Below are 20331 nucleotides of genomic sequence, written 5' to 3' on the forward strand. Positions count from 1 at the left end.
CTATGACTCAAGTTTAACCGTTAACCAAGTTTTATTTTCTCAGAAATGAATTAAGTTGGTCATACGAGTAAGGCCTTGCTCTTAGGGTAGCAATCCTGTTTGCTATTGGATTTCTGCTGTTGGATTTGTTGCTGTTGAATGTGTTGCTGTTGGATTTCTCTTTTATAGCTTTGCATATGGCCTGTGGGCTTAACAAAATGAAAAGTCAGTCTTGTTTTTGTTTGAAGGAAAAAAAATAGCAGTTATCATACTAGGCTGAAGCAATTGTAAGAGACATAACAATATTGTCTTTTCATGATGATTTCTAGCCAATGTTCATGAAATAAACTATGAACGAGTCTTTTATTGATCTTGCTTTGGTTGCCACTGGGTAAGCAGATTTATTCCATACATGTCCTGAAATGTCTTTTAACTCATGGTGCTATTTGTTCTGAGGACACCATCACATTTATGTGCTGTTGCTTAGCCAGCCTTTAGTTTAGTAAGGTTGGTGTGGGTAAAACTTCGAATTCACACAGCGGTTCAGGAGAATCACTGTTCACCGTGATATGGTTCTCATCCCTACATCTCTTGTGCAGGCCCCACCTGCAGTGTTACCTATGTGTTGACAAGTTCCCCTCAGGAGACTCGTGTATGTTTCTATTACTTTCCTATCTGCACTCTGTCCACTGATAACAACACGTTTTCAGCTCCAGACTTCTCTTTGACCGATGTTGTTTCCTCTTTCAGAAGTGCCTAGCTGCCACTCCATTTATATGAGGCAAGAAGGCTTCCTGACTCATCCCAGCAGAACAGAAGTTAAGTTTTCCATTATTGAAATTCTTGTAAATACTTGTCAACATAATCAGCCCTCCTCAGGATGCTGTCACATTATCATGATATACGGGAAAAATCACTTAGGTCCACTAAACCATTGTTTTAAAACTTTCTGAAGTAAAAGGAAGATTTTTCAGGTCATGATCTCTTATATTTTGTTAACATGAGTCATGTTCATATAAACAGCTGATAAGTGAATTTCTCTGTTCTTTTTTGCCAACAACCACATCCTTTTAAAATAAAACATGTGCTTTATAGATCACCCACCTTACTGCTGCTGAAATGTATCTTCAAGGAATTTTCAGTTTTGCTTTAGAGAGCTAAGTAGTTGTGTTGGAATAAAATGCAGTTGATTTAAATACAATCACATTTAAATATCCTGGATTTTACATTTGGGGACAAGTAATTGTTAAGCCTCACACAAGAGGCTTAGAAAAGGTGTTTTTCTCATGGATGTGTTATAGTAACTTCGGTGGCAAAGTTTTGTTCTAATGGGCATGATATTTGCAAGGTAATGTATGAAAGTTCTTTTATCTGGATAGACTAACCTTTAAAGGATTTCCTGAATTATGTACACGATCCTTGATGTCAACACTGTGTGTCTTCAATGAAATGACTTGGATCCATCCTTCTAGGTTGAGTCTAACATTGGTTGTTTTGCATCAATAGAAGTTAACCCCTGTGTTGAAAAGATAATAAAATGAGATGGTAAATCCAGAATATACAAGACCAAAATTTTGCAAAAATGCAATTTAATTGTTGTTGTTGTTAATATTATGTACCTACCACAGAGACCAATACTTATGAGAAATAAAACTGTGTGTAAATTATGTGAAATTTCTTTCTAGTAATTAAAGATAACAGCAATTAAATGAAAGTCCCACAGTCAAGGATATTTGGGGGAGAAAATGATTGTAGAAAGCCGTCAATTTATTTTGCATTTTTTCCAAGGATTTAGCAATAAAGGAAAATTCTTTTTTTTTTTTTTTTTAAATCTGACTTGTCTATTGAAGATGAAATCATGAGGTTAATGCAGCTAAATATTTCTGTAAAGGAGTTCGGGGGTAAATTGTATTTGTTTCAATTCATCAGGGTCATAATGCAAGATAGATGTCAGTAATTCTGATTTTCCTCTCATCTGTTTGAATAATGAAAGTTGGAAGCAAACAAAAGAGAAGATAATTTGTTTTACATCACAGGTTTGCCAGTGTTTACATAAGCATTATTGGCTTAGTAATAATATATAATGTAGCTAACTTTCATATATTACCATGTGCCAATCACTGTTCTAAAGTTGCATATATTGAACCATTCAGTCCTCACCACAGCCCTATAAGATAGGTGGCTTATTATCATTCCCATTTTATAGATGAGAAAACTGAGGCACAGAGGTTAAATAATCTGTCCAAGGTCACAGAGTGGAAAAGCGATATCCTTTTCTGCCTCTATTTTTACATTCATGGTTATATTTTGAATTGTTTGTGAATTTTATTTCTGTCATGAATAAATGTATCCCATTTCCCCTCCACAGGCTGCATGTTTGAAAAGGGCCCCAGGCAATTTTATGATGATACCTGTGTCGTCCCAGAGAAATTCGATGGTAGGTTTTTCATTGTGTATCAAGTTTTGATTTCTCTAAGAGGCTCTGGAGAGATCACCCTCTCCTCTCTTGAAAGCAGTCAACATTGCTACTTAAAGATTTTCATGCTCATCACTTACAGTGCACTCAAGTCTCGCTAAACTTTACCTCTTATAAATTCCCTTTCCTTTTCCCATTAAGAAGCTTTTCTCTTTTGTCCTATGAGAGATCCCATTTTTAAAGACAGACAGAGTATCATTCTCGCTGAGCTTTATGTAGAATAAGAGAGGGCCCTTTCCATTGCCCGACTGAGTACATGCAGCTTGTTGTTTGAGATGTATTGAAAGCTGATCCCGTAATTAACAAAGCGGAGCAGAAAGCTTGCTACTGTGGACGCACAGATGACTAATGTAGCCTCTTGCCTTTTATTGTTCATGAAAAGATGCATTATGGAACACAGGAGCAACATAGCTGCCCATTTAGTTAGTGATTGTGCATCCTCTTCTTTTTTTTTTCCTTTGGAAGATGTTCATTACTAATGTGACATTAGTTTGTAATTGCTCCAAATGGATTTAGGAAAGCATTACCTTTTTAATATCACTTGCTGTGGCAATGAAAATGAAAACATCACCCCCACATGTTAGAAAGGGGTAAGGGGTGTCAAGTCAGAGAGACTCTTCTCTTGGCAAAGATGGCAACAGTCGGCATCTAAAAGGAGGCTTGGGTAAAAAGTGAACAGGTGATTGACTTAGTGGTTCTTCAGAGTGGTCTCCATATTTCCTGCTTTGATTGTTTAACTGGAAACGAGCGGGGGCCTTCTCATTAGCTGGTTGCATAAACTTTCAGGATCATGGCTGTAATGACTTGGTAGCTCTTGGGAGTGTTAATTGTCATTATTTAAACAGCAAAGGATATGCGCAGATTGCTCCTCTGTCTCTAATTCGTTGCTTGAAGACTACTCTGTTCTCAATGCTTTTACTACTCTTAGACTTATCAGACAGGATGACCAGTCTTGGGAATATCTGTTTCCTTAGCCTCCCTTTATACTGCTAAATTCATGCCAAGGTCACGGGTTAAACTCCAACTTTCAGTCTTATTCTATAATAGATGTTAGTTTTAACCTTTGAGTTTCAGAGATGTGATGTGTGCTATTGTATTTAGCACCATTAGCAGAGCATCAAAATGCTTAAAATCTAGGTTTTTGTCTCTTGAAATACAGCAGAAAGTCTACTTTTTGGAATGACCTTCATCAGTTCCTTTCATATTTAGTGAGTTAACTTTTTAAGAAATCACCATAATTAGTATGGGCATATAAGGAAGAAAAACATTTCAAAATATAGACAAGATCAGGGTATAATCTAACAGGGCAAAGACAGAGTCACACTTGTATTTGGGGAAACTAATTGTCTTGATTATTTTTTCCCTTTGATTTTTAAATACTTCTCAGCTTTATACTAAGAAAACATTTTGGGCAAAATAGTATTGGGCTTACATTTTATAAGAAAAGGAGAACAAGAAGAAAGAAAAACAAAGAAATGTTTTTTCCTTGTGCAAGGCCAATTTGATCAGTCGGTTTTATAGGCAGAAGCAATCTAAAGGTTAGGACATTTGAGTGTTTCATTTCATCTGCAAAATTATTCATTCGTCCCCATGAAAATTTCTAAATCTCAGAAGGAAAACCTAAAATAAATAAAACTATCACTGAGCAATATGAAAGACACTTCCATATTCTATAGCTTAGACCAAAACAGCATAATGATTTTTAGCAGCTATTGAGTGAATAATTTTACTTTGATTTTTTAAAGTATTTTTTCTATCATTATTTTAAGAGATGTAGTTCTGTCTCCTGACCAAAGGAAAGTTTTTAAAAAGCTTGTGATTTGGGCTGTTTTATAATTCACTCTTCGTGTTAGTGTATCACCTTAAGTATATTCTTGTCTAAATTGTTTCTAAACAATTTCCCTCTGCATGAAGGAGAGAAATTCATGCATTAATAGTGATATGCTTATAGGACCTTAGACATTCAATTCCCCATGTGGCTGTTTCCACATATTTTTGAGACAGTTTGCTGGAGCTGGAAGTGTATAATCAGTAGTCATTAAACTGAGTTTGTGTGTCTGTTTTCTTTTGTTCGATTATTTGCTTTTGGTAAAATCAAAATATCTGACCAGATTTATACCAAAGAATTGGAAACTGACACCTTTAGTGCTGTAATCTATTTAATAGACTTTTACAGTTTGTATGTAGCACAAACAGTCCTTTCTTGTTTAAAAATGCAGATTTACAGAAAACTCTGGTACGTTCATTTTTATGTGTATATGCATTTTTGAATCAGACTTTCAGAAAAAGAAAAACAAGCTAAACTCAAATAAGTGCAATATAAACAATAGATAAGGAAAAATGAGAGAATTTTCACTTGCTGCTAGCTGAGAAAAGCATGGTAGCAATATGAATGTGTGGTAGAAAAATGGCATGATGGTAATCCAGTATGCCTTGCATCACCCATGATCTTTTCCTGATTTTTACTTAGCTCACAGAGTTTAAGCTGCTATTAAATTTGCTTTGAAACATTTGCATTTAAATTTTCAATAGTTTGTCACATGCAAATCAATGAGGTATTTATAAATTGTAGTTTACAAATTTTAATTTGTATAAATAAAATGCCTGGAGCTTAAGATTGATTACTCCCTCTCCACTGTTGCTTAGAGTAGGTATATGTGTGTTTGTGTGTGTTAGTTGCTCAGTCATGTCTGATTCTGTGACTCCATGGGCTGTATAGACTGCCAGGCTTCTCTGTCCATGAACTTCTCCAGGCAAGAATACTGAAGGGGGTAGCCATTCCCTTCTCCAGGGGATCTTCCTGTCTCAGGAACAGAACCTGGATCTCCCACATTGCAGGCAAATTTCTTTACCATCTGAGCCACCATGGGGAAGCCCTGCTTAGAGCAGTAAGAGATGGCATTAACAATGAAGTAAAGAAGTAGGATTAGATACTATAGTTTTTAAAATGTATCTGAAGAAAAAAAAAGATACAGTGTTTTTATAAGTCAATGCCATCTATGCTTTTATTTCGCCCTGTGCATTTATATTGACCTATGTGTAGTTATCTGTAAGTTTGTAGATTATATTCAACCATTTAGCTGTGTTAAGTCCCTATTTAATGAAAAAGATGTATTTCATAGAAACTCTTAAATTAGTTGTGGTTTAACCATTTTTAGTGATTATTTTAACATAAATTATATATAAATGTCATAATAATGCTAATCCTAGAAACTTAAAATGTTTTTAATTTAGGAGACATAAAACAAGAGCCGGGGATGTATCGGGAAGGACCCACATACCAGCGGCGGGGATCACTTCAGCTCTGGCAGTTTTTGGTAGCTCTCCTAGACGACCCTTCAAATTCCCATTTTATTGCCTGGACTGGGAGAGGCATGGAATTTAAACTGATTGAGCCTGAAGAGGTGAGTTTCATAGATTCTGTTTAGGGAAATCAGCTATGTCATAATAGAAAGACACATACATGATTAATGTGCCAAAAATTCATTCTTTAATTTTAAAACTTTAGAGGGGAACATTTTGAGTGAAAAGGTAGTCCAAAGGGGGAAACAAAAAAGCAGGCATACACGTAAAATAAGAGATGAACATGTTACTGGCTTGTTCCAGTTGAATACCATCCTATAGAATTGATGTTGAAGAACATCAACTGGAACTGTACTGTGCATACGTGCTAAGTCACTTCAGTTGTATCTGACTCTATAGGGCAGGACCTGGGACTTCTCTGAAGGTGGCATCTAAGTTGGACATGTTGGGTGGTCTTTGAGAAAGAGAGGAATATGCATCAAGTTCATTTGGGAGAGAGAAATTGTTCCTGAGAATTAGCAGTTATTAATTGGACAGTCTTGATTTTGGGCAGGAGGGTCAGAGAGGAACATTTAGAGAACTAAGTCATGTGTAAGAGGGTTGTAGGGGGGAGACAGCTGTGGGAATAAAGGCACTCAAAGGTCACAGTGGGAAATTCTCACTTCTTAGGTGTCTCTTAGGAGACACAGACCCATAGGAATATTGTTACCCTTTGATTAAGGGTGATACCTGTTTCGAATCAGCTGGGCAGTGTACATGCCATTGGAAGGTAAAAATAAAGTTTAAAATGTCACCATGATACCTAAGAAATTGCCAAAATGAGAGGACTCTGGATAGAGATACTGTGGGTAAATGGAACTCCTTTCATTCTGTTCAGTTGTCTGACCCCGTTCCAACCTGCCCTGGTGTACATACAAATGGAGTATTTTCCTATAAAACTTTTCAAGTCAATGTTTATTCTTCCTGAGAGTAGCTTTAGATTTAAGCCTACTATTATTATTGCAGTGTAACCTACCAAATAGCATTTTGGACCTCAAGAGAAAGGCGACGTTTTTTATTTCTTTACACTTTTGAAAGAATGTTGCCTGTGCTGGGTCTGGGTCGCAGTGCGCGGTCTTCTTGTGCGGTAGCTAGTCTTGTGGAGCGGGGTCTCTAAAGCACAGGCTCAGCGGTTGTGACACCCAGCTTTAGCTGTCCCTCAGCAGGTAGAATCTTCCCCGACCAGGAATCGAACCCAGGTGCCCCACATTGGCAGGCAGACTCTCAACCACTATACCAGCAGGGAAGTTTGAAGGGCAGACTTTTGACGAAAAGTTTGTGTCTTTTCATGAAAGATGCTTTCTCTCTTTACATTAGCTGAGAAAGCATTGGGAGACTTTTAGCTAACATGGCTATGAGTCATATTGGCTATTGTATCTAAACCCCTCAGAAAAGTAAAAAAAAATTCAGAGATATCTATTTTTTTAAATGCAAATTAATTTGTTTCATGTAGATTTGACATCTGCAACATAGGCTAATGGGCCTATATACAGCTTACATTATCTGCTCTGTGAATCCGTGTATTCAGTCATAATCAGATACTATGTCCTAATTTGATATCCAGAAGATAAGATGATAGTACTTGTAAAGATTTAAGGGATCTATCTGATTGGAATATGGAATGAATGAATAAGTATGAAATGAGAGGAACTGATGAGCACAAGTAAGCCTACTCCAGGTTATATCAATGAGAGGGGATGCTTCCATCTTCTTTAGCCCCACACCAAGTATACACAGGTGCATGCATACATACCTACCCACACACAGAGGGCTCAGGATCAAAACTGTACGTATCCATTATCAAGTATGGGCTAAGTGTTTGGGTAGTTGAATTTTGTATTGTGTCTAAAACTTAATTTGGCTGTCAAAGGAAATTCATTTTTATGTTGATGTACTTAAATAATGTAAGTGAAAGAACCACAAAAATTCGAAGCACTAAAGATTGAGGCTAGAGTCACTTAACATAAAGCAATTTGAAAGCCCGTTAAGTAATGATGAGAATGTGAGCTCTTCATCTCATGAAAGATGTTAATAATCACTGCAAGAGTTGGTTCGCGCTAGACCTTAAGGACGTCCAGCAGAGATTTATACCAGTTACTTCTGTCCATCTGTGATTAAAGTGAGCAGAAGCAGAATTTTTTTATTGTTGCCATGGGCTTCCCTGATAGCTCAGTTGGTAAACAATCTGCCTGCAATGCTGGAGACCACAGTTCGATTCCTGGATCCGGAAGATCCCCTAGAGAAGGCAAGGGCTACCCACTCCAGTATTCTGGCCTGGAGAATTCCATGGACTGTATTGTCCATGGGGTCACAAAGAGTCGGATGGCCTTCACTTTCACTTTCATTTGTTAAGATGGGGGTATGACTGAATTACATCAGTGATTATTGATCTACTTAGAAGTGTAAAAATTCTTAGACAAGTGATTAAGTTCTTTATGTGTTGATTTTTAAGCTGATCGTGTTGAAACAACTAGAATAGGAGGCTTGATCAGGGGACCATTATGTTACATAAGATTGTGAATGCCTGACTTTTTTTTTTAGCCTAGAAGGAATACAATTATATCTGTTCTTATGACAAACTGACATTTAGATACCTTTTTCTGTAGCAGATTCTGAAAGTAAAAAAAGAGCTGAGGAATTCAGGGAGTCCCCAGACCATTTCCAAATAGTAACTAACTCACTCCCTGGCAATAGCGAAGTAAGCACTGAAGGGCTCCGAAGGCCTTTTGTTCAAAATGAAACATTCCACTTCTGATTGCTGCATTGCTTACTGCTTCAATTGCTTCCATCAGGCAATGACTCTGCTGTTTATGTTTAAATTTCTTCTTTGGAAAGTGTTTGTGAAATTCCTTTAGTCTCTGTGGCCCCCGGTCACCCTCTTCTTTCAATCACGCAGCAATTCTTTGAGGGTCTGTGACAGCGCAGCTCATGAAAGGTGGCTGTGAAACCATCCTTGTTGGAATTACTTTAAGCTCCACTTCTTTATATTCTTGCAGTTTAAAATGATACCGAGTGAGATTTCAGTCTTGCACTGATCGTCTGCTCTGTGTGTTTAGGATAACTGCAGCAAGTGCATAATCTTTACCTTCTCTCTCTTCGAGATATTTGCAATTATGGGATCTTATTTTTTAATTAATCATGGGTCCTGGGAAATTGTTCCAGGGAACAGTTATTGACATAGCAAAGCATCTATAGGACACGGCATGCTAAGTCATTTCAGTTGTGTCCTACTCTTTGCGACCCCATGGACTATATAGCCCACCAGGCTCCCTTGTCCATGGGGATTCTGCAGGCAAGAATACTGGAGAGGGTTGCCATCTCCTCCTCTGGGGGACCTTCCTGACCCAGAGATCAAACCCACATCTCTTACATCTCCTTCATTCCCAGGTGGGTTTTTACTGCTAGTGCCACCTGGGAAGTCCATAGGACGCAAGTCTTTTGGTAATATTCAAGATTGTTGAGCTGGGAGAGTTACAGAGAAGTCTGATAGCCAGGCCCAGGTTATGGTTTCTAGGTTTACTGTTGCATATTCAAGCATGATTTTAAAAAATAAATTGAATAATATTAATAATTGAACAATTACATTGTCTTATTTAATTCATTTGACAATAAGGGTAAATGCTTTAGTTCTACAGAGATCTTTCCACTCTCCTCATTGACAGCCAACGTTTTCATTTGAAAGAATGTTATAAGGAAGTTACTAGAAGTATTGGCACTGTTGTCCACGCTCCATGTTGAAAGTGCTCCTTTGGCTTTTGGTAGTGCTGGAAAGTGGCTTTTGGTAGTGCTAGATGTAGTGGTGATTGTGATGGGTCATTCATGAGGGCTGGATGAACTTTCTTAATTGTTAGATGGTCTCACCTGTCCTGGAAGTTTTTATGTTATCTATTCATTTTAAGTTTCAATCTTTTAAAACAATTTTATTATGATAGGAACACAACACGGGATGTATCTTCTTATCCAGTTTTTAAGTCCTTTGTCCAATATTGTAAACTAGAGGCACAGTGTTAAAGTAGATTTCTAGATCTTATTCCTTTATTTTCCGTAACTTGTCTGCATCTCCTAGGCATATGGGTATGTCTCATTTTCCTCAACTTCATGATAAATGTGATATTGAAATAGTTCTAAAAATAAATGTGACTGTTTTAATATGTCTACTGATAACCCACAGTGCTATGAATTAGCTGGCATCATAAAAGTCAAACTGCTTATGATATTAAAAAAAAGGCTTCTTTCTCTCCCTAGAGACTTCCTCTGGGGAGAGAGGAAGTTATTGTTTGTCGCAGGTTATTTTGCTTTCTAGGTGCATCCTGGTGAGCTTCTAGAAAAAAGTCATTAGCAAATGCCAAAGTATTCAGAAATTGTTGTTCAATTTAAGGAAATACTGATAATTTATTTTCACATCTTCTCCAGGTTCACAGGCTCTTCAGTTGTCCTATTAAAGATTCACTGATAACCATTATTAGCTGTTTAAAAGATGTTTTATTTAGAAAGTATTGCTTTCACTTATTATTGCCACTTGCCCATCACACTATTGCTCCTAACATTTACATTAAAATTAATTTTATCTTAATTAATGGAATTAATTAATGGATTTATTAATAATAATTAATGGATTAATTAATGGAATTCATTAGTTAATTAATCCACTAATTAATGGAATGTTAATGTGTGCCTGTCACTGTGACTTTCTTTTTTTTTTTAAATATCTATTTGGAGATATATATGTGACATCACATCTCTTTGCTTTTAAAAAGTATACTGATGCTTGTGACTAAATTACATTGTATCTTCATTCAGGAAATAGAAATTAGTGAGAGAGAAAATAGGAAAGATCAGTGGTTTTTAAAGAAAAAAACAAACCACAGAGAAAGGTTATTGCTAATAAAACAGAGTATTTCTGCAAAGCATTCTATAAGATTTTGCTATATGGCACACAACAACAACTTGGAATTCTATGAACTTGAAGAAGAATGCCAGCCCTGTTAGAAAATGCTCTCTCAGGCTTGCCTAGGTATACACTGGAGCTTCAGTTTCTGCTCAGATGAAGCAAAGGTGGAAATTAATGAGGATGTGACTTTGCCTGGGATCACAAAAGCAGGCCACTCTGTTCTGGATCGTCTATAGCTAACCCAGGGTAGTGGAAAGGGAGGGGATACAGATTCGTTGAGGAAGGAGGTTTTGCTAAAGCTCTATTGAAGAACTTTGTCTTTGCCAGAAAAGTTGCGCTTCCAAAGCCGTATTATAAAAAGCTCAGAGATTGTTCATGAAAACACAAAGTGGATATTCTGCTTTAGAGATTTTTTTTGTGGACTCATATGCATGGTGACCTTTTTCGCTTCCTTCTTATTTTTAGCATCCAATTACTGTTCTTTAAATGAATGCTTAATTCCCCCAGTTTAGTATTGACTGCACTTTTTTTATTTTCTGATGCTGCTTCAGGCAGTAAAAATTATGTACAGTTCAGCTTACTAATTTGTGCACACTAAGCCACTTGTCTTTTAGCCACTGTGTTTTAGTCAGTGTCAAGCAGGGTATCTTTTTTCCTTTGATTTATCATAACCTCAAAAACACCTTTTCCAAGAGATCTTTATTTATAGATAAAGTTGCTCTTCATCTTTAGTTTTTAATCTGAAAAAGAAATAAGAAGGAAAAAGCAGAAAGGGGACCTCAGGATGGGAAATGTGCCTCATTTTGGTGAATTGCAGCCTGTTCATTCCCGTTGTAAACACATTCCCTTATTTCCATTTAATTTTGTATCCAAAACAATACTGACAATGAATTCTATTGTGATGTTTCAGAATGATCACTTAATGCCTGGTTGAAAAAGCAAACCAGGACCCAGGAAATACAGATCATGATAGCTTTTTGCCTCTTATACATATGCCATTGATTTGGATATGTTTAAGATGGTTCGGAAGTAATTAATGAATTAACGTAACTTTTATGAAATATGTTGATAAGATAATACTTAACACAACAATGTAATTCTGTCTCGGTGGCAGGTGGCCAGGCGTTGGGGCATTCAGAAAAACAGGCCAGCTATGAACTATGATAAACTTAGCCGTTCACTCCGCTATTATTATGAGAAAGGAATCATGCAAAAGGTGAGCAGCTAACACAGCATTAAAATTTATTGAAATGTTTCACATTCATCTGCATGTCATACTTCAAAGCCATATATCATTACATTGCTGAAGCAAGGTTTTCGCTCACTTTAACGTATGCTTAGCTGTTGGTTTCTGTTTATAAATTTATGAGCATTATAGGCAAATGTGTAATGCAAAATAGGAGACTTTCTGGAAGTCCCCACTTTGCTGTGTTTGGTAAAAAAAAATCCTGCTTTAGTAGTAATATGACAATATATGTCCCCAAAAGTTGTTGACATTTTGCTCATTCTCCACAATTACACAATTTTTCATATTAGCTGAATGTTTCCTTTTCTTCTCTTTTTCTGATTCTTAAAATATTCAGAGCATTTCTTGTTCTCATTCTGAAAAACATCTTTTCTTGGCTGATTTCAGTACTTGACAGCTTAACATCTTAAACAGTTGATTCGAAATAAGTATTTAATCTTATCTTGTTGGCATAATGATATTAAATATGATTTATTTCAAATGAGTGTGGCTTAATATTTCAAGGTAGCTTGTATAAAAAGTGTGAGATAAAACAAATGAATTACAACTGGGACAAAATCTAAAATTTTTGAAGATGGTAATGAATAAATAAAGATAAAACATTTGGGTATTTGTTATTATTAACATCCTTCAGCCTTGCATGTGTACTCAATCTATTAGTCTTGACTGTGAACAGGCATTTCAGGATTTATCCATCGTGAATGTTACATTATAGTTTCATTATGTGTCCTTTGTTCATTTGTGGAAACATGGGCATAGTTACATGTTACAGATTATGGCATAGTTTTATGTCACCATAGTTATGCCAAGAAAAACTATACCAGTTGGTCCATGACAATGGTAAAAGAGGGGGAAATGGCATCATTTGGGCTTTCTAGGCATCATTTGGGCTTTCTAGACCAAAGGCAATCTGCTTAGCCAGCCAGTAAGTTAGAACTTCAAAGAGCCTTAAAAGATGAGGTTGAATTGAATTCTTAATTGCTTCCTGTTTCCCTGAAGCTCACCCTCAAATTGTGAAACCAGTTACTATCTGCTCCTTCTTCTCCATCTCAATCCTGGAGTCTTTTTTTAATTCTTCCCTTTCTTTCACCAACCACTCCTGTTTACAGCCAACCTTTTTCACATACATACCATTTTTTTCATTTTCATCACCGTGTTCGTAATCAGGCGTAGCAAGTAAACTGGCACAGTAGGTCTTCTCCAGCTCCCCTGAGCAGTGTTACACGGCGCTAACAAATGCAGGCATGACTTTGGTTTGCATGTTAGTGTCTTGTTAGATTACTGTTTTTGAACAGATTCTTCTGCTAGTAAGCAGCAATATTCTTTCCTCATGAAGCTGCTGTGATCGTTAAATGAAATAATATACTGGAGACACTTGCCTTGTACCTGATGTAGTGAAAGTCTTCAGCAGATGGTATCTGTGAATAAATCTTGCACCTTGAAGCCAAGACATATATAGCTGTGTATCTTGACTAATAAGCCCCTTACTAAAGGGAGCAGTCACAGAAAGCTAAAAAGTATCTCAAAATATCTAATCATACCTCAACTTTTACACACAGTGTTTAAAAGGGTATCTTCAGGATGTTATGTCTGGTCTTAGATATTATCAAAGGTATTCAAACTTATGCTTATTACTGATATCATTACTTCCATATTCCCATTTATTTATGCAGTTATCACACATCCCATTTGTTTACCTCTTATCTTAAGAAAATAATAAGGCAAGATGCTTTCAAATGATCAAATGATAGCGTAGATGTTGGAATACAGAGAAAAATGTGGCTCCTCAAATTTTCCCTATTAGGCTGTAATTGCCAAGGTAAACTGTTAGTAACTATTTATCAGCCAATATAGGATAGCAAAATGTATACTTAACAGGCCTTTTGGGGTATCCCATATGATATAAGGAAGAATAGGTCGTTTAAAGGTGAAAATGCAAAAGTTGAAGTGTACTTGTAACTAGCACAACAGTAAAGATTTTGACAGTTTCTGTAGACATACATATTTACTCTTCATTACACGTGTTGAGCCAGTCTACTTCCTACTCTCTGACACACCTGTGGCTTTCTCATTGCTTCATTTTCTCCCTGATAACATAATGGATAAGTAACTCCTAAGAGAGTCATTCAGAGGAAAATTGTGCAGTCCTTTAAAAAAGTCTGAGATAGAATTACATGTTTTAATGTGTAGGGGAAAATGTTTATCTGATGATGCTTGTATTAGAACTTAAAACTCTGTGTATATGTAGTGTATGTCAAAGAAAATTAAATGAAAAAATTAAAAACTAAAACCAAAGTGTATCAAAACGTGAAAGAAACCCTGATTATTTCAGTAGCTCTGAAGGAAGAAATGGTGAAGTAATGATTATTATACATTATAGACAATACATGTATATGCTTTTACTTCAAAATTTAAAAGTGCCTAAATAAAAGTATATACAGACATTTAAGTATTGATTATTGATTATTTCTGATATGATCAGATTATTATTTCTTTTGGTTTAATCTGTAATTGCAAGTTTTCCTCCAATATTTCTGTACTATTTTTGAAATTTTAAAGCGTTAACCCATAATTTAAATAGCTAGCCTTGCAAAGCACAGTTCAAAAGATAACCTCCTTGTTTAATTCTGAGTCATCTCTGTTGCAAAATTAATGTTTTACCTAAGCATTACTGTTTATATATACTCAGTGTATAACATTGTCTATATTTTAATTGTATTACTAATAAGAGGATTCATTATGTTCCTTAGTTGTTTATCAGTCCTTGTTCTAAACTCTGTGGCACTTAACATAATCCAATAAATAGAGTAGTAGCTCTAAATATGTTTAATGAAAGAAAAAGTAAAACAGTGTATAAAGGCAGGGTCCTTAAGAGATTTTATAATGCTGATTGCATATCCACATTTTAATTCCCCACAGTGATTTATTAAATAATTTCTAATTATAACCAATAGCAACAGGTTGTACAAAAACATTCCAGTAGCCTAAAGCAAAGCAAATGCCTCCTTCTCAGTGGCTGCAAACAAAACAAAGCCAGTTATTAAACGCTCTGAGATATGCTGGCCAGTTACTTCATTTTTTTCTCCAAATACTTTGAACAAAGGAATAACATGAAAACTGGGATTTAGTATTGTTGAGCTTTGTTTCTGATAGGGCCTATTTTTACTTTTATGGAAATTTCATCATTTCACCTTTATGAACTTAATTTCCTTTTTATAAAGGGCTAAAGTGTATAAAATACACTTATGCCAGACTCCTCTGTTTGCATGCCTTGTGCTAGAAACTTCCATCTCAGTCTTGCAACAGACTTTCCAAGAAGCCATCCCTGCCTCCATTTCATCAAAAAAAAGGGGAACTGAGGGCAGTTTAAGAAACTTGTCTAAAACCTAAGTGTTGGCTGTTTTCAAGGCTAAGAATATTCACAGTATTTGAATTCTCTAAATTGATTTCTCTTACAGGGTTAAAAAAAAAAAAAATCCAGGGCAAAAAAACATTCTAAACCTGAGTCTAGAACAACAGTGCTCTTTGGTAGTTTTTTTCCTACAAACATGCACAGATAGTTTACAAACCATGAATTCACCATTTCCCCATGTCACAAAGCAACTAGTAGAGGTGTTGGAGTAATTTTCACCTTTCTAAAATTACTGAACTCAACATACACACAAAAAGTTAGTATCAAACTTAATACAAAGAACTGTATTCATCCACTGCCACCCCCTACCCAAGCCCTCTGGGTTTTTGAGAAGCTCAGCATTGTCTATTAATGGCAGCGGGGGAGGGCTGTATTTGTTTCACTCAATTGTTTATAATTTCCTAGAGAAGCATTACTCTTCAAAATTTAAGTTTGGGACGTGTCATTTCCTACAAATTACACTACTTCTCCTTTATTTCAGGCAGCTGTCACATTTCTTTTTCTCATTTCCTCCCTATGTATTGTATATTTTAAATTCCTTTCACTTTTTTTACACCTCTTAATTCAATTTGACACTATATATACATCCTTAACGTCTGTCTAAGGCATCTTGCTTTCATTTTTAAAAGTGATGTACCCAGGATAATACTGCCCTGTTGATCCATCTTTCATTTAAATAAGGCTATGCATCTTTCTTTTTTTCATATGAGAATATACGGTGCAAAAGAAAAAAATTAAAGAAAGGAAAAAGAATAGTTCACTCTGTGAATCAGTGAAGCACTAGTCTAGTCTTATTAGGAACACAATCCATTTTTTCTTTTAAGATTTGAAAGTTTAGCTTTTCTACAATTTCAGAAATATAATGTTAAGAGGGAAACACTACACTTTAAAGGTCTTGTTATTTTATAAGTACAATAGCTATTACCTTTTCAAACAGAGGGGAAAAAAATTCAATGTGAGATGCCTGCATGAAATCATTGATTTTTTCCCCCAAATAACAATGTATGTTTACATTTATATTAAAACAACAAACTGCTAAGTTTCTAGTTTTATCTAGAATGAATGTAATTATCACTCAAGGTCAGCATTTTGCATTTCCCTCGATTGAACTATAATTTATCCCACAAAGTGAGGAATTTTTTTTTTTTTCTATCTGTATCTGTTAATACTTGATTGCCTTTTCTTTTGTTATCCATTTTCTTTTGTTATCCGTCCTTTCTGGAGCCTTAAACCATGTTTTTATTCATTTCTTTCCCTGCGTTCTCCATTTGGGAATGGTGAAGATGAGGTGGTGTTTTTCTGTGTGTTTTAATTGCAGTGTAATTGACGTAATAATCTTGCATTAGCTTCCAATGTAAAATATAATGATTGGATATTTGTATCTCTTGCAAAACACTCACTATTCTAAGTTTGGGTACCATCCCGACATCCCACATAAGGATGGGCTTTTTCTTCCATGTTTCCCTCAGGTGGCTGGAGAGAGATATGTCTACAAATTTGTGTGTGATCCAGAAGCCCTTTTCTCCATGGCCTTTCCAGATAATCAGCGCCCACTGCTGAAGACAGACATGGAACGTCACATCAACGAAGAGGACACGGTGCCTCTGTCCCACTTTGACGAGAGCATGGCCTACATGCCGGAAGGGGGCTGCTGCAACCCGCACCCCTATAACGAAGGCTACGTGTATTAGCACAGTGACAGTCAAGGGCCTCCTCGCGCTTCTGCTCTTTGGCAACATGAAGAGAATCTCTGAATTCTCTCCAATATTTGAGTTTTGTCATTTGTATTTTATTTTTAAATAATAATACACAAAGGGGCTTTCCTGTTGCATTATTCTATGGTCTGCAATGGACTGCGCACTTTATTTGAGGGTGGGTGGGGGTAATCTAAACATTTATTCTGTGTAACAGGAAGATAATGGGTGAGTGGGAGGGGGGATTGGGGTATTACTTTTTACTTAGGCTTGGGATGGGGTCCTACAAGTTTTAAGTATGATGAAGCTATATCATGTTGATTTGATTTCATAACAACCTAGAAAATGTTCATTTCCTCTGGGTGTCTATGGTACAGTTAATTCACATTGTGTAAATATCCACTTGGAGACTATCTGCCTTGGGCATTTTCCCCTATCATTTCTGTGTCTCTGCAAGGTGTACAAAAAAAAAAAAAAACAAACTACTGTAAAAGGCAGTTTAATTGTTAGAAATGACTGTTTTTGCACCTCTTGTAAAAAGTTATTTAGAGATTGCATTTGCTGTTTTTTTGTTTTGCTTTGCTTTATATATGACTCACAGAGGAAAACCATACAATGGGTATTCTCTCTGAAGCTGCGTAATCACCATGGCTGTAAATGAGGGGCTCAATTTTGGACTCTGGCTCCAAACTGAGTCACAGGCCAGGAGCAGTATACGTATCTGGTGCCACCTTGCTGTTTAGATACAAATAATACTGTTCTTTAAATATTTTGAAACCCATTTCAGTTTCATAATGATATTTTTCATGGTCCTTTGAGATCTTCATTTAAATGTTAAATCTGGGATCACAATGAAGCAAAAAATATCTGTCTCCATTCACTTCCTTCAGTACATAAAAACATTATTTAATCAATAAGAATTAACTGTACTAAATCACATAATATGCTGTTCTAGATACAGCAAGCACTTCTTAAGAAAAATATCCAATACACTAAATAGGTACTATAGTAATTTTTAGACATGGTACCCATTGATATGCATTTAAACCTTTTACTGCTGTGTTATGTTGATAACATATATAAATATTAGATAATGCTAATGCTTCTGCTGCTGTCTTTTCTGTAATATTCTCTTTCATGCTGAATTTACTATGACCATTTATAAGCAATGCAGTTAACTACAGATAGCATTTCAGGACAAAATAGATGACTCAAACCATTTATTGCTTAAAAAATAGCTTCTGCCATGCTATGCTATAAGCAGCTTTTATGCACATTGACAAAATGAAGAGTAAGCTTTAGCTTGCTAAGGGAAATTGTGGAAACTTTTGGTGAAATGGAAAATTATTTACAAACTGTTAAAGAATATGAGGAAGTTGCTGTATGGCATAGTGCTGGCACTGATATTATCCATCATCTTGTTTTGGACACTTGTGTAAATGTGATTGGATTGTTTGAAAGAAGATTTAAAGTTTCAAAGGTTTTTGTTTTGGTTTTGTTTTGCATTTGGAGGAAATAGTGAAAGCAGGGTATGTTCTGTTTACCTTGACAAAACCATAAGTAAATGGTGTTATAGTATCTCTGATTAGCTTGCTAAAATGATTCAAGTAAGAAACATAAACTTTGTTCACTATCTCAGAGGAAAAAAAATTTTAGAGAGTCAATAGCAAAATGTTTTTTTAAAAACAAAATCCTAAACACAAAGCCAAAATCAACTTAGAAAAGATTTTCATGATGAGCACAGGAAAAATTGTTGAAAGATGATCTCCTGGCTACCCATTTTCCAACATGACATGGATCACAGTTCATGTCTCTAAACTCAACAGTTATTGGGAAACCCACATAACATAACCTATACTACTCACATTTATTCCTACCAAAAAAATTCTGATTTCAACATATCTATGTAACCTGTGATTTCAATGGTTGTTCTACATTTACATTATATATCATTAGGCCCATTATGGGTTAACAAATATGCCTTAAAAATCAGAATTCCCCCCACCCACTATGCTCATGTGGCCATTTACAGTACTTAGAATAAAAACAGATTTTAAAATATTCAGCTAAAATTTTATTGGAAAGAGAATTGACACATTTGGAGAAATTGAAAGTGGGTCTTTAAAATATGATCCAAGTGAAAATTATATTGAGAATACTTTTTCTTTTTTTTCTCATTTTCTTTTATTCTTTTAAAAATTCTAGTTTGATAGTGAGAAAGAATCAGGCTATGAGCTCTTTTAAAGAATCAAGGAAGAATTGGTATTGATTATATAGTATTTAAGGACAAATTATATATTTTGCTGTTTATGGTAGTAACTCACTGAATAAAGTAAGTAATTGGCCAACATTAAGTATATTTCCAACACAGAAGGGTTCAAAACATTGCATTATAAACTCTTTTGGGAAATGTATCTAAAAGTTTTTTTTTTTTAAGTTCTGTTCTTATTCTACTTTTTGTTTGGTTGTATTTTTATTTTCAGATAGATTAATAAATCTGGCAGCTGATTTCTGCAAGATTCTTGTGTTTTGAATTTCTAATTGAATTGGCTATTCAAACATAGAAATCAATAATGTAACATTTCCTTCAACTTGGTAAAAGAAACTAAAGAAATATCTCACCTCATGTTTGCTGCCACTTGATGCCAATACCTAAGGGGCTAATTACAATAAAGAATGTTACCTCTCAAATAAGTAATGAAAAATGATTTTCCTTAAGTTATGCCTATAAAAATGCATAAAATGAAAATTCACACAGCTGACAGTACAGAGCAGTTTCCTCAAATTATAGAAAGATCTTGGAGGTCATATACTTGAAACTCCTTTTTACAGATTTTGTCAGTTTCCTATTGATGTCGTAACAAATTGCCACAAATTTAATTACCCAAAGCAACACAGATTTATCCTATTGTCATTCTAGAGATCAGAAGTCCACAATGAGTCTAAAGGGGCTATAGGAAAATTCAGGGGACTACCCCATCCTATTGTGATTTCTGTCTCCTGGCTTTCTCACTCCAGTTTCTGCTTTTTGGTGACACTTCTTTCTTGTCTACTGTAGTCAGATCTCCCTCAGCCTGTCTCTTGTAAGGACACCTGTGATTAAATTTAGGGTCCACCCAGATAACCCAGGGTAATCTCCCTATTTCAAGATCTTTAACTTAATCACATTTTTCATGTCCCTTTTGCCAGGTAAGTTATTCACAGGGACCGGGGGCAGGTAAGGGGTGTGAGGGCGAAAAGCTGGCTGTTACTCACTTTATTACACAGAAGACGTGGTGTATTAAAAATACT

At 35.6% G+C, this 20331-nt stretch overlaps 1 protein-coding gene across 11 annotated transcripts in view; it reads left to right on the forward strand.

The window, feature by feature from the left end:
• Positions 1–19559, forward strand: part of ETV1 (ETS variant transcription factor 1) — a 95826-nt gene extending 76267 nt beyond the window's left edge. For 10 of the 11 annotated variants that reach the window (XM_070470848.1, XM_070470842.1, XM_070470837.1 and 7 more), the window contains 5 exons: positions 730–796; positions 2346–2416; positions 5690–5859; positions 11803–11904; positions 16816–19559. In XM_070470848.1, coding sequence (XP_070326949.1) covers positions 730–796; positions 2346–2416; positions 5690–5859; positions 11803–11904; positions 16816–17037 — 632 coding nt within the window. In that variant the 3' untranslated portion in view covers positions 17038–19559. The remainder of the gene's footprint in view (positions 1–729; positions 797–2345; positions 2417–5689; positions 5860–11802; positions 11905–16815) is intronic. The other variant, XM_070470878.1, reaches the window with a different exon arrangement.
• The last annotated feature ends 772 nt before the right edge of the window (positions 19560–20331 follow it).

Source organism: Odocoileus virginianus, chromosome 1 (genome assembly GCF_023699985.2).
Source record: "Odocoileus virginianus isolate 20LAN1187 ecotype Illinois chromosome 1, Ovbor_1.2, whole genome shotgun sequence".
NCBI classification, from domain to species: domain Eukaryota; kingdom Metazoa; phylum Chordata; class Mammalia; order Artiodactyla; family Cervidae; genus Odocoileus; species Odocoileus virginianus.